The 26,098-nt window shown below is 43.7% G+C and overlaps 2 protein-coding genes across 11 annotated transcripts in view; one reads left to right on the top strand and one right to left on the bottom strand.

Annotated features, from left to right (window-relative positions):
* Positions 1-18,356, top strand: part of LOC117882842 (aldo-keto reductase family 1 member C1 homolog) — a 29,153-nt gene extending 10,797 nt beyond the window's left edge. For 2 of the 7 annotated variants that reach the window (XM_034781685.1, XM_034781707.1), the window contains exons 5-9: positions 14,272-14,394; positions 15,279-15,388; positions 15,701-15,866; positions 16,905-16,987; positions 17,465-18,356. In XM_034781685.1, the coding sequence (XP_034637576.1) occupies positions 14,272-14,394; positions 15,279-15,388; positions 15,701-15,866; positions 16,905-16,987; positions 17,465-17,507 (525 nt within the window). In that variant the 3' untranslated portion in view covers positions 17,508-18,356. Of the gene's footprint in view, positions 1-1,238; positions 1,362-2,762; positions 2,873-3,110; positions 3,277-4,239; positions 4,323-4,538; positions 4,621-6,611; positions 6,898-10,219; positions 10,394-11,209; positions 11,327-11,741; positions 11,820-14,271; positions 14,395-15,278; positions 15,389-15,700; positions 15,867-16,904; positions 16,988-17,464 lie in introns of those variants that run through there. The other 5 variants (XM_034781694.1, XM_034781721.1, XM_034781729.1 and 2 more) reach the window with 4 other exon arrangements.
* A 1,794-nt stretch (positions 18,357-20,150) lies between these two features.
* USP18 (ubiquitin specific peptidase 18) overlaps positions 20,151-26,098 on the bottom strand; it is a 33,953-nt gene continuing 28,005 nt past the window's right edge. For 2 of the 4 annotated variants that reach the window (XM_034781656.1, XM_034781648.1), the window contains 3 exons: positions 25,656-25,787; positions 23,425-23,474; positions 20,151-22,289 (listed from right to left, as the gene is read on the bottom strand). In XM_034781656.1, coding sequence (XP_034637547.1) covers positions 22,241-22,289; positions 23,425-23,474; positions 25,656-25,787 — 231 coding nt within the window. In that variant the 3' untranslated portion in view covers positions 20,151-22,240. Of the gene's footprint in view, positions 22,290-23,420; positions 23,475-25,655; positions 25,788-26,098 lie in introns of those variants that run through there. The other 2 variants (XM_034781673.1, XM_034781665.1) reach the window with 2 other exon arrangements.

Here is a 26,098-nt window from a genome sequence, read left to right as displayed (position 1 = left end):
GCACTCTGGCCGCCGGGGGCTCTCCGCCTTCCCCCCAGCGCTCTGGTCGCTGGGGAGAGCGGGGAGCCACGGCAGGCTCTCCGCCCTCCTCCTGGTGCTCTGGCTGCCGGGGAGAGCGGCAGCCGCGGCGGGCTCGCCGCCCTTCCCCCGGCGCTCCAGCCAGTCGGGGATTGCGGGCCCGCGGCTGGGCTCAGCGCCCTGCCCTGCCACACTGTGTGGGGGGGGCGGCGAGTGGCTTTTTTGCCTAGGGTGGCAAAAAAGCCAGAGCTGGCCCTGGTGGGCCAGCCTGTCAACACTGAAGAACTAGGTTCAAAGTCTGTCCACGCTTACCCACATTACAAAGTCCACCACTCAGTTTAATACCATTGGTGCTTCTATATCAAGAGAGGCCAGAAATGAAATACAAAGGGATATCAGGTCAGAATCAAGGTGCATTGGTAGAGTTTTGGGGGTTCTAATTATCCATTTATCCCTGGTTCTAATTGGTGCTATAGGTTCCTCATTTTCATGAGTACTAACTTAACTTCCTCATTTAAAAAGAAAAAGCTAAAACTTCCCCTGTGATATGTGCTTTCCCTTCAGTGGACTCTAGCAAGCTTTTTCTATTAAATGTAAAAAGTAAACCAAATTTACAATATCTGTTTTCATAGCACTGCCAGTGAGCTGAGATTCTGCAGTCATTTCCTGGTGTATCTCAGACACCACAGTATGACTACTATCAGTAAATACAGACATTCTAATGGTGACCACTGCATTTGTCCATCTCCTTCAGTATTTCTTGTTTCCCCTTTAATTTTCATTCTGAATTTTTTTGTGCTATAAAGCTCTTAAACTGGTGTTCATAATCCTATACTTATGTGGTACCCTTATTTCTGTATTGTTCACAACCAGTGATTGGGTATTGTTATGTCTTTGAGTTCTTTATGTATGAAGGATAAATTAGAGAGGAAGCTACAGAGAGACGGTGGCCAGATTGTCTACTTTCTACTGGGGGGAAAAGATTACTTTATTTCACAATGGATTGGACAGAGATCTGATGCCTAAGTGAACAGTTGGAAAATGTCTCTAAATCAGAGTTTCGTTCTAGAATATATCAAACTTCCCCTACTGTACATGTAGTAATATTTTGGTGGAATAATTTTATATTGAGTGAGCCCAGTTGAGTGTCATTTTTCTAGTTTCTCAGAAATTATACTACCAGTAGTGATAATAGAACTGTCTGTTGTTGTTTTCCACAGGCCATGGAGGCATGTAAAGATGCAGGCTTGGTGAAGTCCATTGGAGTGTCCAATTTCAACCGCAGACAGCTGGAGATGATCCTGAACAAACCAGGGCTCAAGTACAAACCTGTTCTCAACCAGGTAAAATGCTGACCTTTGGGTAGAGTCCTAAAAGTATTGAGTTAGAAGAAATTCAGAACTTGTAGTCAGTGAAGAGTTTCATTTATGGGGGGAACTATTGCTCCACTTCCAGTAGACACAAGCCACAACAATTAGACCTGATATTGAACTCCTCAGAATTTGTGGGTGTTGCGACAGCTGACGTTAAAGACAGGAGCCATTAGCAACTGTAGATTCAGGTTCTGAAAAAAAAAATAGTTCTATGTTGTTTGGAACAAGGGTTTTGTTTGTGCCCATCACTGAAATGATGAAAAACTTACGCATATCCAGAAAGAATGAAGTAGAAAATACCCATAAAGGAAACAGTCTCTGAGAGAGGCAGGAGAAAGATAAACTCTGTACATCCAGAGATCCTCATTCCGCTGCTATGGGAATAGACTTTCATAACAGCAGCCCTTCTCTGCTTGGAATGTGAGGATGTTTTGTTACCGGGATGTCCAAACTCATACTCAGAAATGTGGCTTACAGGCAGTAGGCTCAGAGAGAGATGATTCAGATGGACTACGTTGTTTTCTTATCCATTTTCCTACCCTTCACATAGATACCCAGATGTATTCCATACCTGCTGGATAAAGACAGAGAATTGAGTTATATATGATAAGCAAAATAACCCAGGATATGCACAGCATCCCATAGTCAGTTTTTGAAAGTAATTTTGCCTCTCAACTAATTTTTTTTCAAACTTAGCATAGAACAAGTTCTGTATGGAGGATACTATATAGGTAGGAGGTAATTTTAAAGTTTTAAATCTAAACTGTTTTAAATTTCATTAAAAATAACTTGTAAGTTGAGACCAAGCATGAGAAATTTGGACCAAGTGACTACTTTAGGGGAAGTTATCAGCCACTGAAAATAAGGGCTTAGAATGAGAGTGCCATCTCGTCCATAACTGGTCCCAGTACAGACCCATAGAACATCCACTAGTAACAAACTCAGTCTCTCTCTCCAACTAATGGCCATTGCTTTAATGGCAGTGTTAGTCCAGGCAATGGTTTTGATTCATATCCTAGCTATGTAACAATACACGAAGGGCCAAAATTAGTATCGAAACTGAGGTTTCAGTGGGACTAGACACATGAGTAAGGCAAGCAGGACTTGGTTCTGACTATAAATCTTATTAACCCTATCCTTCCACAAGATGTCTTGGCTTCTGTCCTTTACTAGATAAACTGTTGCTTGGGATTTATCAGCTAACCTGCACCCCAGGGTCACTTGCACTTCCAGGCTGTATTTTAATGGAAGGATATTTGATATTTTAGTATACTGTGTCCCGTTGACATAATGTCTGATGTTTCTTTTGTCTGACTGCTGCTGTTCATATGATCTGAAATCTCAGTTTTGGGTTGCGGGTTGATTCTGCAGGTTGAATGTCACCCTTACCTCAACCAAAGCAAACTGCTGGCCTTCTGCAAATCCAAGGATATCCTCCTTGAAGCCTATTGTGCTCTGGGCTCACAGAGAGACAAGATGTGGTAAGGAAAGAAACTGGACTATGCTCCCAGGTTTAGAACCTCAATAATGGGTTAGAGGGTACTTTCCCCTCCTTCCATCTTCAAAGTATCTGATATTTATAAAGTTATACAATACAAATGAGAGCTGGAAAAGACCTAGTAGTTTATTTTCAGATTGCACAGGCATTGTCCTCACTAGGCTGAGATGACTGCATTCCTGATTCCCAAAATGCTCCCTGTTTCTCTGTTTCCTTTGTAGGATAGACCAAAGCACCCCAGTTCTGCTGGAGGATGCAGTATTGGGTGCAATTGCCAAAAAATACAACCGAAGCCCCGCTCTAGTAGCCCTGCGCTACCAGCTGCAGCGTGGTATCGTGGTCCTCTTTAAGAGCTTCACCAGAAAGCGTATTGAAGAAAACTTCCAGGTAAAACAGGAGTGCAGAGAGAAGATGGTGAGGGAGACACCTCCCTATGTACAGATTTAGATGGGACACCATGGAGGGTTGAGAACTTTTGTGCCCTTGTACAATATGGCACTGCAGGATCCTGCCTGAGAACTATCACTCATTGTATAGCGCAGTTCTCAGGCAGGTTCTCTATTCTTAGAGAAGGCTTCTGCCACTTTAATATTTGAACTGTGTAACTTGGCACCCACTAGAGAACAAATAATAATATGGGGAGAAAAAACCCTGGAGTCCTCCTTGTGTCTCCCAAAGGAAACATTTTGAGGGAGCAATTGATTTATGAAGCCCTTTCCCAAAATGACTAATGCTACTCTCGATATCTGATGGGAATATAGGCCCCTCTGAGCATTGGAAAGACAAATGATTTTTCAGTAGGAGTGTACCCCTTTCCTGCCCTCAACCTCTTGCCTAGACCATGGGTCTTCTCCAAACTCTGATCTGTCCTCCCCTGCCCATTTTCGTCCAGAATCTTAAACATCCCAGGTAAATCAGGTTATAGCATCCCTAGATCTATTTTCCATACTCAATGAACAAACCTTACAATATCAGTCTGACAGATTTATTCTAGATTAAGGGAAAAACAAACCAAGAAAGAACACCTGTGTAAGAGAGCACAGTGTGTATCTCCTCTGTAAGCGGACATTTATATCTCAAAATGGTAGCTGACTCTACGGACAGCAGATTGCTAAAAGTACAAAGGTGAAATACACAGAAAATAAAATCACAACAGTTACATAGCTAGATAACCTTCACCTCTGAAATATATAAAATACAGTGGAAATAGCAGGCCCAGATTAATATACCTATTTCATTTCTTTTCACTTAACATGGGCCTTGTGCTTCTGTAAATGCACATACATCCCACTATTAGAAGGGCTATGCCCGGCAGGAATAACCAATGTTTGATCCTGTCTTCTGTGTCAGGTTTTTGACTTCCAGCTCTCTGAGGAGGATATGAAAACCATTGATGGGCTGAACAAAAACCTTCGCTACCTGAACTTAATACAGTGAGTCACAATACTTTGTATTTTAGTACTCTGTGGAGAGGCAGGAGAAAGGCAGCAGTGGTCACCCCACAAAGAAATAAGGTTTTGTGTTATACTGACCCTCGTGATCACAAAGGATGTACTTAGGATCATAGCTATTAGGACTGGAATGGATCATGCAGTTTAAGGCCAGAAGGGACGACCAGATCGTTTAGTCTGATCTCCTGTATTTAACAGGCTATCAACACCACCCGCTTGCTGAACCCAACAACCAAAACCAGACTGAAGCATTACAGCCCACAGGAGACCAGAACACAAGGTCAGTGAGGTAATATCTTTTATTGGACCAACTTCTGTTGATAGAGAAACAAGCTTACACAGAGAGCTCTTCTTCATGTCTGTGAAACTTGTCACAACTAAATACAAGGTGGAACAGATTGTTTGGCATAAGTAGTTAACACACATTTCAAGGGGCCATTCAAAGTTGCACCCCTTTAACACCCCTCCATTCATAGGGGGAAAAGAAAGGAGGGGAAGGCACCTGTGTGTGTGTGTGTGTGTGTGTGTGTGTGTGAATAGATTGTTGTAATAATCCATAAATCCAGAGTCTCTTTTTCAGTCCATAATTTTAAGTGACTAGCAAAGTTATGAAGTTAAGCTCCCAGGTTCATATTTTGAAAATGTTGTGCAGGTTTCCTTTGAGGATCAGGAGTGATAGGTTTAAGTGTTCACCCACAGGTGATAGGGTGTTTTTGTATTATCACTTTCCTGGGTGAGTTCATTTGGGAATTTAGTGATTGTCTGGTTTCACCCATATAGTTCTTATTAGAGCATTTAGTGCACTGGATAAGGTTTACCACATGTTGTGATAGGCATGTGTAGGATCCATGGATCTTGAAAGATGTATTGGGGGTGGAGGAGGGTGGATCCCTGTACCAGTGGTAGGATTGCATGTTAATCCGGCAGGGTCTGGTGCCACTTTGAGTTTGTGTATCCTGGTCTGTTGGGAGCTTGCTTCTGGTGATGAGATTAGGGAGGGTTGTTTGGAGGCCAGAAGAGGGGGGTTCAGCTCATCAGAAGCAAGCTCCCTACAGACCAGAGCCTGTCCCTCTGACCCACAGAAGTTGGTTCAATAGAAAATATTACCTCACCCACCTTGTCTCTCTAATATCCTGTGTCCGACAAGACTACAACAACATTGCACACAGGAGACTAGAAAATGATGTACCACAGGCAGTGAATAGGAGAGATCGAGGTGCACCAGTGCCCGAGGCCCCCACAATGACAGGATTTGAGCCATTATCCCAACACATTCCTAGTAGTCATTTATCTCGTTTAGCCTTGCTCCAGTTTCAAGGCAAAATAACAGCTTCCCTTGAATGCCAATGTCATTGTGTCACCATCCTAATGGTTATAAACTTTTCCAATGTTCTGGAAACTCTGGGATCGGTCCAGGGCCCCTCTAGGGCATTTGTTGTGTTCTAGTGGCATCAGAATTGGGATCTCCCTGGTGGCGAAGAACCCACAGAGCAAGGTCCTGTGCCATACCCTCCAAGATGTTGGCATAGGGGATTTGCTGAAGGCTCTTCTGGGGAGAGAGTGTGGCCAGAGTGCTGCTGTGCTCCAGCAATCCCCAGCTAGCAGAGAGCATCTTAGGAATTAGCCCAAGGATCAGAGAGTTGCAGACTTGTCCTTTGTGGATACACCCCTCTTCCCTCCCTCACTCACCCTCCAGCTCTGCACAGTGCCACAGGGTGCAAGGAGTTCAGCTATACCCAAATAACCCTGATCTTTGCAGAAATTTGGGTCTAGATTAAACATTCTTTGATCTGGGTGGCCTTTACATCTGCAGTGGGCTAAACCAAAACACACCCAAATTTTGAATCCAGATCGGGATCTTAACTTTACAGTTTGGGCCTGTCTGTATTTTAAAGACAATTTTTCCCGCTTCATAAAAGCCCACTATTATTTGTTCTACACTCACTGTTTACTGCGAATAATCCTCTCTTGTAACAGCCTTCTGCCATAGGCAGTCACAGACCATTCTGTCATGTTTTCTCCAAGCTTTATTAAATTCCAGGTGAACACACGTATTAGTTATAATAAACTGTGCTGTAATGTAATGTCCTCTCAGTAGAGACTATACATTAGATCACTGCCGTGCTGAGATAGTACAGTGAGGGGCCTAAAGAAAACCCTAAAACAGATAGATAGCATTGCATGTCTGCTCTTCGAGATTCCTGCGGTTTGCACTCAGATGTCCTAGTAATGCAATTACATGGGGATATTTAATAAATATTTTCTTTTTAGACTTGTGGACCACCCTCAGTTTCCATTTAAAGATGAATAATGGAAAGGATGCTTTCAATGTTCCTGATTTTATTTCGTATGTGAGGTATCAGACACACATTTCATCTCCTTGCTCCATTCCAGTGATTAGTCCCAGAGAAGCGCCCTGTTCTGGAAGTCCAGCTAGTGCTGGTGATATCAAGAGATCTACACTGTACATTAAACAGAAATTCAAAACAACTCAGTCTCTGAATGGAATGGTTCTGGATTGCTAATGGGGGAAAAATAAAGGTGTCTGTGTAATGCATTTATTGAGTCTAGTCTCTATTCTTTAATAATTGTTTCTTTTCTTCATTCTCAGAGCCAGCAGACCCAGGCCCCTTAGAAGTGCTCTGTGTGAGGTGCTGTAGGTCCCCAAGGTGTGGTTGGCTGAGCTAGCTTGAAAAATGATAGTGTCTGTCCACTTTGGGCATTGATGTCACTCAGCAGCTTCACTACTCCCTCAGTCGCCATGCCTCAGTAAATAAAAGTAATACTTGGGGTCTGTATTTGCTCACTGGCTCAAGCAGGAGCGAAGCAATGTTACAAGCTTCAAGAAAGACAATGGAGCTCTGCAAAGATACATCCATGGGGATGAATGATGGGCACAGAATTCTTGTGGTCAGATTCAGTATCTATGCAGCTTTTACAGATTATTACACAATAGGAAGTTTGTGTTTGTTGTATGAAGTTTGCTGCTGTGCATGAAAATGAGCGACTGACAGCACTAAAATCTAGATAGGGTAGGCACGGTACAGTTTCCTCCACAGAGCTCTCCATCCTGGCATGCAGCATTTTCTGCATTTTCTGCAGTTCCAACAATGGGCCCCATGCAGGTCTGCAATGAACTTCAGCTCTGACTTGCAGTCTGGTTAGCTGTTCCATTCATGGGCCCACATGCCCCTCTGCAATACACCTCAGTCCTGACCTGCTGCTTGCTTTGCTGTTCCAGTTCTTTCCTCATTTAACTGCCAATTTGTTCTATACCGGGTAGTTTTTATACACTTGTGAAGGATTTCTATACTGCAATATTTGGAAAAAGGAGGCAACGCAGCTTATCTTTGTTCATCCAGCTATTTGTTCACAGCTTGTTCGCCATTGAGTTATATCTTCTAAGTGCCTGTCTGACTATAAAATTATGTTCACAACTGCAGCTCCTACTGCTGTTTTTGGGAGTCCATTCCACACCTGAATTCCACATGCTGTGCTTAAAGGCACGTCTCCATGTCTTTCAGAGCTTTAATTTATGCTCCATTGTTTTTCACCCTGTTACTCTCCTGAGTAATTTTGTGTCATCCTCTCTGGGCCATTTAAAATGTTATACACCTCAGTCAGGACATGTGCTTTCAGCACTAACCTGTATTTCAGGAACATCCCTCCAACGATAATACTAAGCTGATGACAGGTGAGTGTCACTTTTGAGTGAGGAGGGAGAAGAAGTTGGTGATCTTATTTGTAACTTAATCACTACTTACAGTCTGCCAGCACCATCTGTTATTTTTGTTCTCTCTCCCTCTCTCTCTCTCTCTGACTGTGTAGTTACATGTAAATACATGTTCTGTGCCAGATAAACAATAAATGTGCTGACGCCATTCCAAACTGTATTTGCATCATGGGGTGAGCAAACAAAAACTGACCTTGAAAAGAATAGGGGACTTAGGTAATGGGATACAAAGCCTTTTATCTCTGTCACTCACTGGTTCAGAGTCCATCCAAATTAGTAGTGACTAAAAATCACTATGTTGTACTTACAGCCCTCTCACCCTTAGATCCCAAGCACTTTGCAATGGAAAGTCAGTATCACTATCCTAATTCTATACATAGGGAAACTGAAGAAAAGAACTTGCCCTAAGTCACCCATCAAGACCCAAATCTTGAAAATAGATTGGCATGGGCAGGCTCTTAGTCCATGCAGAATCCCTTTAATGTCACACTCACTCATGTACAGGGTTACCATCTTTCAGTTTCCCCAAAAGAGGACACTGCCTTGGGAGTGGGGGAGCTGCAGGGGGGTACAGTTGGGAGGTGCTGGAGGGATATGTGTGCACTGTGATTGGGTATTTGGGGGGCACTAGCGGGATATGTGTACTGGGAGCATAGGTGCAGGAATTAAGGGTGCTGGGGGTGCTGCTGTGCCCCCTGGCTTGAAGTGGTTTCCATCATATACAGGGTTACAGTTTGGTTCTATGGCTCTCAGCACCCCCACTATGCAAATTGTTCCAGCACCTCTGACTGGGAAGGGGTACTTGGGGTGTGTGGGAGGAGGGTTTTTTGGGGGTGGTGGAGGGGTCTATGTACTGGGAGTGGTATGCTGGAGGGGATATTTGAAGGGTACTAGAGGGGTGTGTGTACTGGGGGGGTATTTGGGCAGTGCTAGAGGGGGCACCTGTGGCCTCACGCGCGAGATGGCGGGCAGTGTTGTTCCCTGTCAGTGGCAGTGAGGCTGGCGTAGATCCAGGACGTGGCGCCAGCCATCAGTCAATGCCTCCCTGCCTCTCCTCCTCCCTAGGGCTGGGAGCAGGGGCCTGGGTGGGCAGGATCTGGCAGCTGCAACTGCAGAGGAGGGACCAATCAGGGCATGGAGACAGCTTTTTCTGAGCTTGCAACACCTGCTCCACAAAAATCCCAGACATTTTATCTTATTTGAAAAGTCCACCTAGTCAGAGGGCTGTGTGGGTCAAACCTTTAGCTCCTTACTTGATTATTATTCAGTCCTTCAGGCAGAACTCTCATTGACTCAGATAATTAAGGACCCTATTACATTGACTCATTGTGCAGATTATCAGCATTCCAGTGGTTTAACTTGTGATACTCTCTGATGTATCAAGGGTTACTGAAATCAATGGAGGTTGCACTGGTATAAATTAGGACAGAACTTTCCCCCTCACTTTTAGGTGATTAGTGACTACAAGTACGGTTCTAGTCTGAAAAGCGACTCTGTAAAAGTTATAGTGTGGTTTCATATTATTGTCTTTCAAGTGATTTCAGGATTAAATGTGTTCAATTTACAACTGAAAAAATGTATTTTCTGACTGCTAGGGCTGCAAAATTGATGTTCACCCTGAGAGGCAAGCTGTGTTCTTTTCTTCTTGTGTATCATCGTCAGTAAAAGGGTTGTGAAAGCCAAGTTCTGGTCTCAGTGACACCTGTGCCATCCCCTTATCTTTAATAGATTGGCCTATAGCCCTATAAAATTTAATAGGGATGAAAGTAATAAGATTTTATAGCAATTAAATAGAGTTCTTTAAATGGTGTCTAAAAGCTTATTGAATGTAATAGAAATTGATCACTTTTCTGAAGAATTTTTAAACCAATGTGAGACTTTATTAGAAAATTACATCTGTTCTATAGAATCTGTAGATTGGTTTAAAAATTCTGTAGAACTATGGTGATTGTCAATTAAATTCTATAGGACTTTTCCATGATGGAAAATTTACTTTTTTCACTAAAGTAAGCAGAGGTGAGTGTGAATACACGCAGAGAAAGTGTCTGAGTAAAAAGGTGACATTTTTGCAGTCGCTGGAACCACACTTTAAAATATTGTCCCTGAGCCAGACATGTTGAGGCTTTTTCGTCTTTCTGTTTTTAATTCATAGGTTCCAAAAAGTAAGTGTGAGGAGGCTGTAAAGGTGGCTATTGAAGTTGGCTACCGCCATATAGATGGAGCCTATTTATATGAGAATGAGGAGGAAATTGGGCGAGCCATTCGAGAGAAGATTGCAGATGGAACAGTCAAAAGAGAGGACATATTTTACACAGGAAAGGTAAGTGGGTTTTGTTCTAAATCCCATCACTTGTTCTCTTGCTTCTTTCTGTGCTGCTTTTAGGCAGCAAGAAAACAGTGACTTCAGTGAGGGGGTAAGTCCAAGTTGTAGCAGGCTGAAAGGATTTGCCTGAAACCCCTCACCTGTTACCAGGTGCTAATCCTGTGGGTAAAGGATTATATGCACTAGTACCAGCTGGAGCTTTAGCAGGCATGGTGCCTAGATACAATTACCAGATAAAAACTACATTGAACTGAAGTTAAGGGTGAGGACGTGTTAGTAACTTAAGGCTAAAAGCATTACAGGGATGCTGTAATTTTCCCAAACCAATCATTACAGACCAGGTGATAGAGATTTAAGGGTATACTTGAAAGAAATCCAAATATGTTAAGCTATGGAAATATATAGGTTAGGCACCTAAACGATCTTAACTCCTCCAACTGTAACTATGTATGCAATAGCCATATAATTACGATTGGTGCATTATTTGTGGTCCCAGACTGGATTAAATTGATTTTTGAAAGACACATTAGTTGTTTCCATTTTCTACCCTCATGGTGCCCCTACAAGACAGAGTTCCTGTATGAATGTTCACTTTTTAATGCTGCAGAGTATGATGATGCAACGTTAATTAAATGTCGGGCAACCTTAGACTTTGTATATTATTAAAATTAAAATTTGGATAAAATAATGCATAATATACTGTGTATACACTGACCTTTCATGCTTGAGATATAGCAGAATAAAGTTATTGAGGGAATCAGCCTTGTGAACATATAATTCTGATGGCATTTGTTCTCTTTTCACTTTTTACAGCTTTGGAGTACCTTTAATGCTCCTGAGATGGTCCCCTCAGCCCTGGAAAAGTCACTGAAGCGCCTGCAGTTTGACTACATTGATCTCTATATTATTCATACACCCCTATCTTTAAAGGTAAAAAAAAGTTATGTCTGAACACAGGAGAATCTTGTCCCCACAGTTCCCCTTTTGGTTTAAGACAGACTGTAAGTTAACTGCTTGATTCAGAGACGCTGCTGTAAGGAACAAGAGTTTACAATACCAAACAATTTCCCTACGTATATTTCTTCCAGATCAGATGTAAAATGGGCTTTCATTTATATTAGGGATGCAGAGATAATCAAGAGACCTGATGGACTGAACATCCATCAGGTTTCAGAATGAACTTTGCACTTAAAAATAAAAGTGAAATGTACTGTGAATACTGAGTTACTGATATGTCACAATAGCTTAATATATTTCCAGAATTTCTCCAGAAAGCAATTCATGTCATCAAGTGCCATACCAAAGGGGAGGTTTATCTGATTACATTGTTTCTTTTGTTTTTAAGCCTGGAGATGATTTATTCCCAGTGGATGGAAATGGAAAATTGATTTTTGATAACGTAGACCTGTGTGCCACTTGGGAGGTGGGTATCATGTACAAGTATAACATGAAAACACCTTTGCAAAACTGCCATGAAAACTTACCAGGCCAGGCACAAAATCTACATACCCATGATTGTATGAAAAAACAAAAATCAGATCTATATTTCAAGGCATAAGCCAAATTCTAAGAGGAGTTTAGGAAGAAACTTTTATTGGAGGTGGGTTATTTCATAGCTGTCCAATTGTGGATTTCTTGTATCTTCCTCTAAAGCGGCTGGTAGAGGTCACTCTTGGAACAGGACAAAATGGCCCACTGGTTTGCTCCAGTATGGTAGTTCCTATGATCCTACTCACCTGCAGAAAAATGTTACTCACCTGGGAGAATGGGCGCACGGAATATTGTAAAGCAGGGGCAGTCAGTAGGCGGGCTATGGGCCAAAACCAGGCCACCAGATGCTTTTGAACAGACCCTGAAATCTTTTTATTTACTTATTGTCATTGTTGTTATTGCAAAGTGAAAAATGTTTCTTGGGAGTCTGGACCTTGCCTGTACCTTGACCAAGAAATTTGAACCTTGACCAAAAATAATTGACTACCCCTTTTGTAAGGCTATGTTAAGATACAAGGCAGTTCTTTATTAGTCCAGTAATGATGACGAAGGTGTGTTGTGAGAGTCCCTCCTGATGCTGTTTTTCTAAAAGAAACGAAGAGCTTCTCTAAACACAAATGTTACTGTTTATCTCCCTTCTAGGAGAAAGAAGCTATGCCAGTATTAAGCACCCTTACATCAGTATAACAGCATCCACACCAGGGGTTTACTGGTACAAATGTTTTGGTTAAAAAAAAAATCCTAACTGAGATAGTTATACCTGGTACAAAAACCACATGTAGACCAGGCCTAAAAGTTACATGGTCTCAGGCTGCCATGGAAACCTCCTGGAGGAAAGAGGGGGAAGGGCAAGAAAGAAAATAGAGGAAGAATTAACCTAGATTTTATTAGCTTTTTTCTCTACTATTTCTTTGTACCTGTTTTCTTGTTGTAAAGGGGGTATGTACACCACCTATACATTAGGGAGTCCAATCCTCGGGCCCTTTCCCGGCTACTTTCCATTGCTCAGGCAAACCACAGTTCATCAAAACTCACGTTGTCGTCACATGAGAGGCCTAGGATTAGAGCTAGGTAAATGACTGATCTTTCAGTTTGGAAAATTAAAAAAAAAAAGAAAAAGAAATGGTTCGGGTTGAACTGAATCTGAAGCTTTCCAGGACTTTCAGTGAATTGCAAAAGTCCGTTTTGGTCTGTTCCAGAGCGGGGATTCTCCCTCGGGCTCCCACATCCCTGATGAGTTCCCTAATCACTGGGCTAAACTTTATTAAGGGGGTGGCTGCTAGGGTTAACACCTGACTGGTGTTAGGTCGATCTGGCCAGTTTTTTTATGGATTTGCCAGTTGCCAAAAAAATTATTTAATCTGCCAGTTTTTTTACGTGGGTCTAAAGATTTGAATTATCATCACAATACACTGGGATATCTAGTGCTAAAAGTTTCTGTGTCCAGCTAAAGATGCTTCAGGGTTCCCACTTGCACAGTTTAAGCAATAACAGATCAAAACTGTTGAAAATACAACAGCCATCTGCCCAGTGCCCACCACCACACAAGCACACCACATGTATGTGCGACAGTGAGGAGACATGCAATGTTATCAATCTTATCTATATGTGTTATCTCTCTAGATACAATGAGTTGCTGTTGGGGGGCGTTGCGGAGTTACTTTGTGGGGGGGTTGTGCTGGGTTTTTTTCATTTCTAAGGTAATAACTCTAATGGCCGCACCACCATAATCACCAATTCCTTCTCCTCATCCGGCCATTTTATGAATTGCCAAAACTATTCATGTCCAATTCTCGAATAGTTTTGGGTCGATTGAAACCACATTTTTTGTCGAGTAAACTATTTGTCTGAAAAATGTCTCACAGCAGTATCCAGGACTGATGATACAGGGGGGTTCTAAGTCAGAACTGAAGTGCCCAGTTTTCCCAACTCTCACAGTTTTATTGTGAGTCTCGTGATATTTACTATTTTTCTTAAAGCACAACTCCCGGAATGCTGTTATTATGTGCTAATCTCAGCTTTCATTTAAACAAAACAAGTAACTTTCTAGACCCCCATGGGTTTGGAGAGAAGCTTCTAAACATGACTCAGGTAAACCCTAAAGGTTCAAAAACCAAAAGGTAAATAAAAAGAGCCCCTCCTTTTTTAAGTCTCATATTTTTTTAACCAGATATTTTCAGGCCTGATTCGTGCTTTTTGAACACTTGGGCTTGGCAATACTGAGTGCACCAACAGATCTCTGTAGGGAAGTAACACAATGACAGCAAAAAACCAAAGCAGTCTCTAGAATATACTAATAGGCGCCAGTCCTGCAAGCTGCATTGTGCAGACACCCATGCTATAGGCACCAGTGATAATGGACCTGACCATATTTTCTTTCCCAGGCCATGGAGGCATGTAAAGATGCAGGCTTGGTGAAGTCCATTGGAGTGTCCAACTTCAACCGCAGACAGCTGGAGATGATCTTGAACAAACCTGGACTCAAGTACAAACCTGTCTGCAACCAGGTAACACTGAGCTTCGGCTAAAATGAAGGCCCAGAAGGGTTCATTGTGATTCCATAAAGATAACTGGAAAACAAGAGTCACACAGCAGAGCCTGGGAGAGAGAGAGAAGGGCTAGAAGGCAACCCAAGCCAAGTGAGGCAAAGCCAGGTCACTCTGCACTTTGCTGTGTTTCTCCTTTCTCCTGGAAACACCGATTCAGATAGTAATGAACTTCCATAGAAATCAGACTGTATTTTAAGGGAAAATAAAGAAAATCTACTCCTGTCTTGGGGGCTTTCTCCTCTGGAAAATACTTATGCTCTTGTTTTTAGCCAGTCTTCAATGAGGATTCAAATACTAAGTGTGCAATTATATTTCAGCTCCTTAACTGCAGGCACATTTCTTTTCGCCTACAACAGTACCCTTTTAAATACCGAGCTGATTTACAGGTGCAGTAAGGTATTTAGATTTCTCAGTACATGCAGTTACCAGCACCAATAAATGTGCCTGCCTTTAACTACCGACACACACTGGAGGCAATTTTGGACATGTAGGATAGAGATAATGATGTTAGGTGATCAGAAGTTTTTGAGTTTTTACCCTTCTGGCCCGGATATATTTTATAGGTTGGCCTTTAGGTAAGGAGTCTGGTATGATCTTGTAACATTAATATTTAAAGTTTGCAAGGTTACCTAAAGGATTGTATTTTATTTCAAAAGAAGTTATTTGATATTTTAATATAATTTATCTTCTCAAAGTAGAAATGCACCTAGATGCTCTGGTGAAAGGCATATTATAAACACCTAGATAAATGAAGCCGATGATAATAGATAATTGGGGGGAGGGGAGTTGTGTGACTGTCACTGTTTGTACAATTGGAAATCTCAATTTTTCTAATGCTTCAGGTTGAATGTCATCCTTACCTCAACCAAAGGAAATTGCTGGAGTTCTGCAAATCCAAAAATATTGTCCTGGTGGCTTTTAGTGCCTTGGGATCTCACAGAGATGAGCTATGGTAAGGAAAGAAGCTGACTGTAGACTGTAGAGTCATTACTGAAAGAATGCATCTGATTCTCCACTACCTTGATCTTGTGTGGTCATTTACATGGGTGGAAAGTGGGCATAGCATGCTACCAAATTGGCATGGCTGTGTTTTGCACCCATTTGGTACAGATATAAATGATCACACAAGGAGACAGGCAGTGGAGAATCAGGCCCGATATGTTTGCTAAATATCTGATGATAAATGAGTATCGCCTCCAACAGGCTCAACTCTAACTGATCCTGAGATCAGATACGCTCACTCCGTGTCTGTATTTCCTTGCAGGGTGGATCAAAGCACTCCACTTCTGCTGGAGGATCCAATACTGAACGCTCTGGCCAAAAAATACAGCCGAAGCCCAGCTCTAGTAGCCCTGCGCTACCAGCTGCAGCGTGGTGTGGTGGTCCTTGCCAAGAGCTTCACCAGAGAGCATATTGAAGACAACTTCAAGGTAAAGCAGTGGAAAGGAGAAATACCATTAGAAACGTTCACAAGTTTGCAAATAGTGGATGTAAAATATCACTGATAGCTCCTGCCCTACATGGACATGGCACCTCAAGTTGAGGACTGACGGCACCTCCATGCACCGTCCACCTGAATATAGCCAAGCTCCTTAGGACAGGGACTGTCATTTGCCCTGTGTTTGTGCAGTCCCTCGCACAATTCAAGCCCAGGTTGGTTAAGGCCACTAGGTGCTACTGCAATATAAAGGTTGCATAGTTATAAAGGGACATTTCAGAGAGAGATTTGTTGGACAAAGACCAAAGTGTTATCCTGTACGTGTTTCTCATTACCAAGTGAAGCTATAAGCAACTCAGGCAACACAAATTAATTCATGCAGAGAGGTTTTGTTCAGAATTTCTCTGCTAATCAAGAGCCAAATTCTGAGGTCTTTACTCAGTTTCTGCTCAGTTGTTCAGTTCAGTTGTTACTTAATCCTGACTTGGGCAAAACTCACATAGTCCTCAGTAAGTAATGATTGGGTGAGGACTTCAGTATCTGGCCTTTGCTACACATGCAGCAGCAATGTGCTGGGCCCATAAGCCAGAGGTTAGTGGATTAAAATCATCCTCTACTAGGTTGCATTTGGGAGAGGGAGGTTGGTTCAGTAATTGGGGCACTGGACTAGGCTGTGGAAGTCCCAGGTTCCATTCCCTACTCTGCCATGGATTTCCTGTGTGACCTTCGGCAAGTCAGTTACTCTCTCTCTGCCTGAGTGTTGTTTTCCATTACAAATGGGGATGATGATAGAGATGCGTCCCTACCTCCTAGAGATGTTGTGAGTATAAACACAATAAAGATTGGGAAGTGCTTTGAAATCTACCGATGAAAAATGCCATATAAGAAATAGGTATTATTATTATTTCAGTGATGGACACTCTAAATGACTAGCATGTTAGAACAAATAAAATCCCTTCCTGCTTTATGAAGGGCCAATTTGGTCCATCCCATAGGCAAATCTGATGATTAGCATTTTTTTCTCTGACAGGTGTTTGACTTCCAGTTGACAGAAGAGGACATGAAAGCTATTGATAGCCTGAACCAAAACCTTCGCTATGACCCGTGTCAAGAGTGAGTTGCCATACTTGGGTTTTAAGAATTTTTAAGTGTGTAGAAATCAACTGTGGGCAATACAGCCTGACAAAAGACAGATTGTGCTAGTCTCGCAGCACAGTCAGGTTTGATACCTTCCTGTAGGTCCTGCAATGCAACAGGCAGTAGAAATTTGGAATCTAAGGCTCACCATCAGTTCTTTGCTCCCTAGACAGCACAAACTAGAAAGTTCTTGGAGTGGCTCGCAGTAATTGCTTTGGACGCTGAAAAGATCTCGCGGGCAAGAAGCTTTTCCTGGCAATCAGACCTGTCTCAATCATCCTATTAATTCCGGTTATATCCTCTTATACGGACATTAAATAATCCTTGATGATTATCATAAGTGTTGCATAGTTTGCATAATGCATATATGGAAGCCACATCTTAACTGCTTGCAGTTTGCATGGGAATATTTCATGGAAATTAAACAGCTGTTATCTGCATTTTGTTTTTTAGATATTTGGACCATCCTGAGTATCCATTTGCTGATGACTATTAAAGAGGATTCATTTGCAATTCCTGTGTTGTTAGCAAATAGTAATAATGCTCTATACCTAGGGCCAATTCTAGAGGAAAAATACCATTTATAACACCGTTTCCATCAACTTCTCTACTGTGTAATTTAACCTAAACAGTAAGCAGCTAAATCTCATCCTTACAATGACTTGTCTTCTTGCTTTTGATAATGCTGAGGGGGGAAAGGGGTATTTTGTATATAATCAGTTCCTGCCCCTGATCTTTCATAAATATTTTGTCTTCATTCTGAGCTGCTAGAACTTAATCCCTGGGAATGCACTGTGCCTCTTGAAAATCTCAGCCAAGCTAGTGTGTAAAAATTTAGTGACTAACCAAACATTAGATGGTGGTATAGCCTTGTTCATTCCAGGATTTTAGGTAGACAAGGTGGGTGAGGTATTATCTTTTATTGGATCGGTTTCTGTAAGTCAAGGAGGCAAGCTTTTGAGTTACACACAGCCTACACGACCTGAAGGAGAGCTCTGTGTAAGCTCCAAAGCTTGTCTCTTTCACCAACAGAAGTTGGTCCTATAAAAGATATTACCTCACCCCCCCTTGTCTCTCAGACATCAGGTACTCATTTATGGCTCAATCCTGGAGCACTCCCATGGGAGTGGAGGATGCTCAGGTTTGGTGTCAGCTAGCATCTCAGTACTACCACTGAGCTCATCAGGCACAAATTTTCACTTAACACAATCCTGCCCTCACAACAAATATGTCACAGTATCTGTCAAACTAAATGAAGAGGAAATAGAAGCTCTGAGCTCCATTTAGAGACTTATTTAGCATATTTCATTTGACTCCATCATAATAATAAAAATTCTTAATACACCCATTCCTTTTGCTTTTCCTCCATTTCTTTTATATGCTGACAAGAAGGGGGTTGGTCACACTGAGTTTATAGCAATCTGCAATTCTCAGGGAAGCAGGTGGTTGGCTCTGCTGCCCTCTGGCGGCTGCCAGGAAAGTCTGACAGGAAAGTGGACTTAAAAGATAAGTATCAGAGGGGTAGCCGTGTTAGTCTGAATCTGTAAAAAGCAACAGAGGGTCCTGTGGCACCTTTAAGACTAACAGAAGTAGTGGGAGCATAAGCTTTCGTGAGTAAGAACCAGAAGTGAGGTTCTTACCCACAAAAGCTTATGCTCCCAATACTTCTGTTAGTCTTAAAGGTGCCACAGGACCCCTGTTGCTTTTTAAAAGATAAGCAGTACAGTGAGGGACAGGCACCTGTTCTCTACATACAGACCTCTGACCTGTTAAGATGAAATTTAGTTTTACTGTGGAGAGATGAAATCCCTGAGGTCTTACGTTTCGTGTCTTTAATGAGAGGAGTTTCTTTGATTTTGTTCCTAATTCTGTAGAACTATGTTTTGTGAGACTGATGTGTTCATGTATTAATGCAGCATTCAGGATGGGAGTTTAATCACAAGTCAAATGTTTTATAGCCAGAGATGCCACAACAATTCCAGGCTTCTTAGCCTATGCATCATAATATGGCCTTTCAATATATAACAACACACAATATATTTGCAGTCCAAAAATACTACATCTGTGCATCCACAGTGATGGACAGTGGCACTGCCTTTGCATTGCATTATGTGCCCCATAGCACAGGGGTCCCCAACACAGTGCCTGTGGGCATCATGGCGCCCGCCGGGACATCTAAGTGCGCCTGCGTACTGGCCGGCAGACGAGCATCCGCCGAAATTCTGCTGACAAGCGGCAATGTCAATAGGCATCACCGCCGAAATGCCACCGAAAATCTGCGGCATTTTGGTGGCGATGCCTCTGGATGACGCTGCTTGTCAGCAAGCAGCAGCATCCAGAGGCGTTGCCGCTTGTCGGCGGCATTTTGGCAAATGCTTGTCCGCCGCCACGGTCCTCCGTGGCTCGTCGTCTGTCACCCACCAGACGAAGAAGGTTGGGGACCACTGCCATAGTACATCAAAGTGCTCAGCATGAGAATGTAAAAAAAAAAACTTTCTGCTGTGGGGAAAATACTGAATTTCTAAACTTCTGCCCAGTTTCAATTGCACCATTAACATAGCTTTGTGAGTTTCATAAAAAAATACTGGGCCTCATTCTCCATTTACTCACACCAGTGTAAGGAAGGAGTAACTCCATTGAAGCCAAAGGAGTTGTGCTGGTGTGAAAATCATGTAAGTGAAAGGAATTGGGCCCAGTATCTTAACATTCTAATTCCACAGTGAATTGACCACAGCTCTTTGTGTTCCATATCCATATGAAACTGGTGGTGGTAAATTGGGGGGAGTTAACAGCAGAGTTTTGTTAAATGATCTAGATATATCCCCAGATATCAGGCCATGGGAGAAAATGAGGGCAGCTCAGTTGCTCTGGGAGTGGAGAAGAGACTGCTTGAATCAGGTGGAAGTGTGTCTTGGGGAGGGTGGCCAGAAGGGAAGAAATGATTGTCAATGAGAGATGGGGGCGGGGTGTAAAGGAAGTTGGGGAGAAGGGCAAACATTTGGCTAAACCAGGTCCAAGTTAGGCTTGATTCGCCTCTGGTTCATAGTCCATCACAGCAGAGAATACACTTTAACAGAATCCAAGCAGTAAGTTGTCAACTAGGTTTCAGAGAAATAAGAGAGAGCTTATTTTCAAGGGACACTGACACACAATGTTTTATTCATAATAATATAAAAATTATATGTTTGTGTCACAGTTTATGATCTTTTGCATGATAATTGACTGAACAGATACTTAATATATATGATCAAATGCTTCTCAGTATAACGTTTGAGAGATATCAAGCACCAAAATAGGTTGCCCTGTATTTATATATTTTAGTTTATACTGAGCCAACCAATACAACTTCTGCAATAAATTAAAGCTATTAATATAAGTTTCAAATAAAATGTGGCAGAACAGAATAAAATAGATTGTCCAAACAATGGTGTAATTACCTGCTAATTAACTATAATCAGTCTCTCAGTTACACTCTAGCTCTTTCACCTCCCTTTTCCCTCTCCCCCTCCCAAAAGCCCATTTAAAATCTACATAAAAAAAATCTATCACTTATAGGCATTATCTTGGGAATTTCTTCATGATAACAATAAAGACAGAACACATACAGCTTCTGTCATTATTAAGTTGGTACTACACTCCTTATTATCAGATATGAAGTGGATGCCAGAGCAGATATTCCAGGATGATCTAGTCTAGGTACAGAAAGCACTCTCTTCAGCACCGCCCAATGTTACTGTCTCTTTCCCAGGACTAGCTGCACATAGGCACTGTAAAATGTGGTCCTAATAAAAAATTATAACTTTCCCTACTGAGAAAATGTGAAACCTAGTGTACCTGATGATGAGACTTTATAAATATGTGTACTTCTGATTTTTACTTGTCATTGATGTCCAATCCTCTTCCTTCCTAATTCCCAAGTCCTCCCTCCAGCTGCATGACACTGAAGTTGGAGCCAATGTGCAAGCTGAATCAATGGCACAAGGAGGTCATGAATATGTGGCACAGTATAAAGATTTTTTTCTGCTGATTAAGATGATTTTCTTCATAGACCCACTCCCTCTTGCACAGCCTAGAAGGCAGTAGGAAGCGTGGTTGAGAGGCAGTCTGCAGAGCAGAGTCATTGGCAGCAGCAGGCATGAGTGAGAATGACAATTTCTGTGCAGCAGCCACCAGAAAAAAACCATGGCAATCTGGGCGGGGGGTGGGGGGGAAACAGAGGCACTGCTTGGGGGAGGGCAGCACACAGCCCCCCAGATTTCTCAGACCCCCTTTCACTGGGACACCCAGTAGTGAGAGGCAGCGGCTCCCCCTGGCTGTGTGTCTGTGCAGTGCGGAAAGGGAGGATGCATCAGGGCGTCTGGCTGAGCTCTCCCCTTCCCACCCACACACACCCGCCTCGCTACATGGGGCTGCTTCTCCTTCCCTGCTGCTGGAGCCCCAGTACTTCCTGCTGCCTGCTTTGTAGACCACCCCCAGGGGTGAGTCACGGGGGCATCTTCAAGAGGAAGCCCCACCCTGGAGCCCCATCCAGCCCGAGAACCCCAGGGGTGAGTGAAGGGAGCAGGCTGTGGGGGGACAGTGGGAGCAGACCCTGTTGCTGCTGTTTCAATGCATCTGCAACCGCAGCTTGCTGCTACTGGGGGTGCATTGAAACAGCAGCAGCCTCCAATGTGCATATCAAGGGGAAGGCAATTTGGGGGTGTCATTTACTCCCCACCACCCCAACAAAAAGTGACTGATAATTCTCCAACTTCTTGTTAACTGAGGTGATCCAGCCCCAACCACCATCCCACCCTGGCACCACCCACCCTGATGGCGCATGGGGGATTGTGCATCCCAACTGTGTCGCTCCTTTTGTTGGTCTTGATTTGAACACTTGAATGAGGATTGTTCAGGCAGGGAGGATGCCTGCAAGCTCTGTGGGCAGCACAGGACAGAGAGCAGGAGGAGGAAGTGGTTGCTCTTCTCTGTTGTCTGATACATATCAAGTTCCAGGAGGTGGAGGCTGAGACAACACAGGGAGTGGTCACGGGCCCCCACAGAACCTTTCCATTCCCCCATACTCACACTATACACAGTGACGTGTCACTGCTGAACTGAGTTCAGGTCTCCCACTCTGCTGTACTGATGAATTTGTAGATATTCTTCTTGGAACAGGGTTGTCAGATTCCATAAATAGGGTGGGGCCTGCGTACAGCCCCCAGGTCCCTGAAGCAGGCCTGGATGAGGCTACTGGGGATTCTTTCTCATGTAAACCAGGAGATAGGCAGTTTCACTCCTAGCAGAAGAAAAGAGCAAAACAAATGTGTGCATGAGGCGCGTTGTAGTCAGACACGCTCCCCAGGGTTAGCTTTTATTCATTTGTCCTACCATAGGGTCAGGTGACCTCATCCTTCCTTTTGCACCCCAGATAGCACTGTAACTGTGACTGGGTAAAGGTGCTATATTGGCAGGATGGATTCTCTAGGGTTACCATATTTTGAGTGTCCAAAAAGAGGACACTCCATGGGGCCCCGGCCCCACCCCCAGCCCCGCCCATGCCCCCCACCCCAACTCAACCCCTTCCCCAAAGTCCCCGCCCCAACTCCGCCCCCTCCCCTGCTTCCCGCAAACATTTGATTCGCGGGAAGCCTGAAGCAGGCAGCAGGTAAGCTGGGGGGGGGAGGAGGCGCGACCCAGTCTGGCCCCCCCAACTGAGCGGCTCCCTTCAGCCCCGGGGTCTCCAGCCTGGCTCGGCTCGGGCCCTGGGGTGCCGGCCCCGGGCCAGCCCCCGGCCGAGCACCCCCAGCCCAGCACCGCCGGCCCAGCCCCGGCCCCCGGCCCAGCACCGCCAGCCCAGCCCAGCACTCCCTGCCCAGCACCACCGGCCCGGCCCTGGCCCCCGGCCCCACACCGTCTGCCCCGATCCCCGGCCCAGCACCCCCGGCCCCGCACCGCCGAGCCCGGCCCGGCCCCCAGCCCAGCACCCCCGGCCCCGCATGTCCCTATTTTCCCAGACATGTTCGGCTTTTTGGGATTTCCCCCCAGACGGGGATTTGAGGCCCAAAAAGCCAGACATGTCCGGGAAAATCCGGATGTATGGTAACCCTAGATTCTCTCTACCTTTTGCTCTCTTACGAGTTATCAGTGCAGAGGGAGGAGTGAGAGAGACCCTGACTGACAGGGTCCTCAACTGTTTAGCACCTTACTCTCTTTATGGGCTGGGTGGCAATGTGGGGGGTGAACAATGAAAGATCTCTTTTGCTCACACACTTGTGACTGTACAGTATTACTACAGCCAGGTAGTAGTGTATTAACGTGGCCATAATGTTGTCTCCTCCGACAAAGACAATTCAGATTGTTTTCCATACCACCACTAACCCCATTCCTTACCCCAAAGTAGTATCAGATAAAATAAAGATACACCCCCTTACCAGTGGGTATGTGAATTTCCATAGGTACATTTGACATCATCCCACGATACCTGCAGTGAATCAAATATACATAGAGTGCTGGTAAGAACTCTTAAGTGCTGGTTAGACACATCATAGACTCTCTGATTTAAGGTCAGACAGGACCATCGTGATCATCTAGTCTGACCTCCTATACGTTGCAGGTCACAGAACCTCACCCACCCTCTCTTGTAATAGACCCATAACCACTGGCTGAGTTACTGAAGTCCTCAAATCATGGTTTAAAGACTTCAAGTTACAAAAAGAACAGGAGTACTTGTGGCACCTTAGAGACTAACAAATTTATTAGATCGTCGGATCCAAAGAAGTGGGCTGTAGTCCAGATCCGAAGAAGTGGGCTGTAGTCCACGAAAGCTTATGCTCTAATAAATTTGTTAGTCTCTAAGGTGCCACAAGTACTCCTGTTACGAAGAATCCATCATTTACTCTAATTCAAAGCAACCAGTGGCCCATGCCCCATGCTGCAGAGGAAGGAGAAAAAAACCCCAGGGGCTCTGCCAATCTGACTTGGGGAGGGGGAGGGGAATTCCTTCCCAACCCCAAATATGGAGATCAGTTAGACCCTGAGCATGTGGGCAAGATCCAACAGCCAGACACCTGGGAAAGAATTCTCTGTAGTAGCTCAGAGCTCTCCCCATCTAGTGTCCCATCTCCAGCCATTGATTATATCTGCTACTAGCAGTCACAGACCGGCCACAAGCCAGTGTAGGCAGTCTCATCATACCATCCCCTCCATATACTTATCAAGCTCAGTCTCGAAACCAGTAAGGTTTTTTGCCCCCACTGCTCCCCTTGGGAGGTTGCTCCAGAACTTCATTCCTCTGATGGTTAGAAACCTTCACCTAATTTCAAGCCTAAACTTGTTGATTGACAATTTATATCCATTTGTTCATAGATTCATAGATTATAGGACTGGAAGGGACCTCGAGAGGTCATCGAGTCCAGTCCCCTGCCCGCATGTTCTTGTGTCAACATTAGCCATTAACTTAAAGAACTCCTCTCCCTCCCTGGTGTTTATCCCTCTGATGTATTTATAGATCCTTTGTTTGGTTAGGCTAAACAAGCCAAGCTCCTTAAGTCTCTCTCATAAGGCAGGTCTTCCACTCCCCTAATCCGCCTAGTAGCCCTTCATCTGTAGTATTGTGTGCAGTTCTGGTCTCCCATGTTTAAGAAAGATTCATTCAGACTGGAACAGGTGCAAAGAAGTCTAACCAGTGCCTTGTTTAATGGTAATAACACTTCCCTGTCTCTACTGGAAATACCTCACCTAATGCCTCCTAGGACTGCATTAGCCTTTTTCACAGTTGCATCACACTGGTGGCTCATTGTCATACAACAAATGACCAGTACAGCCAGGTCTTTCTCCTCCTCTGTCACTTCCAACTGACATGTCCCCAGCTTATAGCAAAAAATCGTATTGTTAGTTCCTAAGTACGTGACCTTGCACTTGCACTACTAAGTTTCATTCCATTTCTATTACTCCAGTTTCCAAGGCCATCCAAATCTTCTTGAATGATACTCCAGTCCTCCTCTGTATTGGCAATACCCCCCAACTTTGTGTCAGCTGCAAATGTAATTATTGATCATGATAACTGCACAGCCATTCCCCAGGAAGGTTCTACTCATCCCCTTCCAATAATTGCAGGTCCACTGATAAGGGGGGCTTACCCCATAATCTTCTGTGAAAGGCAGCTCCATTCTATCTACCCCTTTCCTAAAGGGTATATTGAATAACTATATGAATGTTGGCCAACTGTATCTGTGAACTACACCTAATGCCTAAGGACTATACTGTCTGCAAAAACTGGCAGCCATTTTGTGTTCAGTTCAGTTCAGTGCATGTTGTTAAAGAAGAGAAACACGTGGTGTGCTCTCTTAGGGAGATCATTTAAGTTATTGCCTCTTTTTGTTCTCCCAATCTAAAATAAAAGTCACTCGGATTGAAAGTATCCATTTGCTCACTGTGTAAGGAAAACATGACACTTCTGGTGGCTGGTCCCTCTTCTTGGTTGGCACTAAATCATCCACAGACATTTGTAGCATAAGGGAATGGGATGGAGAAATGAACTCAGCACCAGTCCAGCCACACACATCAATTTGAGTTAGAGGTGCTTTTTTCGTGTGGGCATAGCTAGAGAGCAAAAGAATGCACAGCAGAGAAGACAGAAGAGTTGTGGGTCTGGTTTTCTCACCTGACAGACACTGGAATCATTGAAGCAATACCATTTGCCTTCTGTGAGACTCCGAATGTAGGCACAATAGTGACCAAAGCTGGCTAATCCCGAATGAGCAACAACCCCAAAGAGCTCATACTGCCAATCTGCCTAAAAAGAGCCACAAAGAGATATTATCAATGCAGCAGAGACCAAATTCTGGCTGATGAGGAGAGACAAACACCCATAACAGAAGTTCATTTCCTTCAGGAGAAGGTGAAACATCCTCCCCAGTCAAACGAGGCGACAGGATGATGATGGCCCTGTCTAGAAGATGAAGATCATTTTCTTCAGTTTTGTGTAACGGGAATTCTTCCTAACTATTCAGTTCTCTCAAACAGGCATCTGGATACCAAGGCTCTAAATGCTTCATAAATACACCAGTTAGATTAGATGTTCCTGTTGTTCTTATAGCCAAATCC

Source organism: Trachemys scripta, chromosome 1 (genome assembly GCF_013100865.1).
Source record: "Trachemys scripta elegans isolate TJP31775 chromosome 1, CAS_Tse_1.0, whole genome shotgun sequence".
Taxonomy (NCBI): domain Eukaryota; kingdom Metazoa; phylum Chordata; order Testudines; family Emydidae; genus Trachemys; species Trachemys scripta.
The sequence above is the reverse complement of the archived record's forward strand: the minus strand, read 5'-3'. Positions and strand labels throughout refer to the sequence as shown.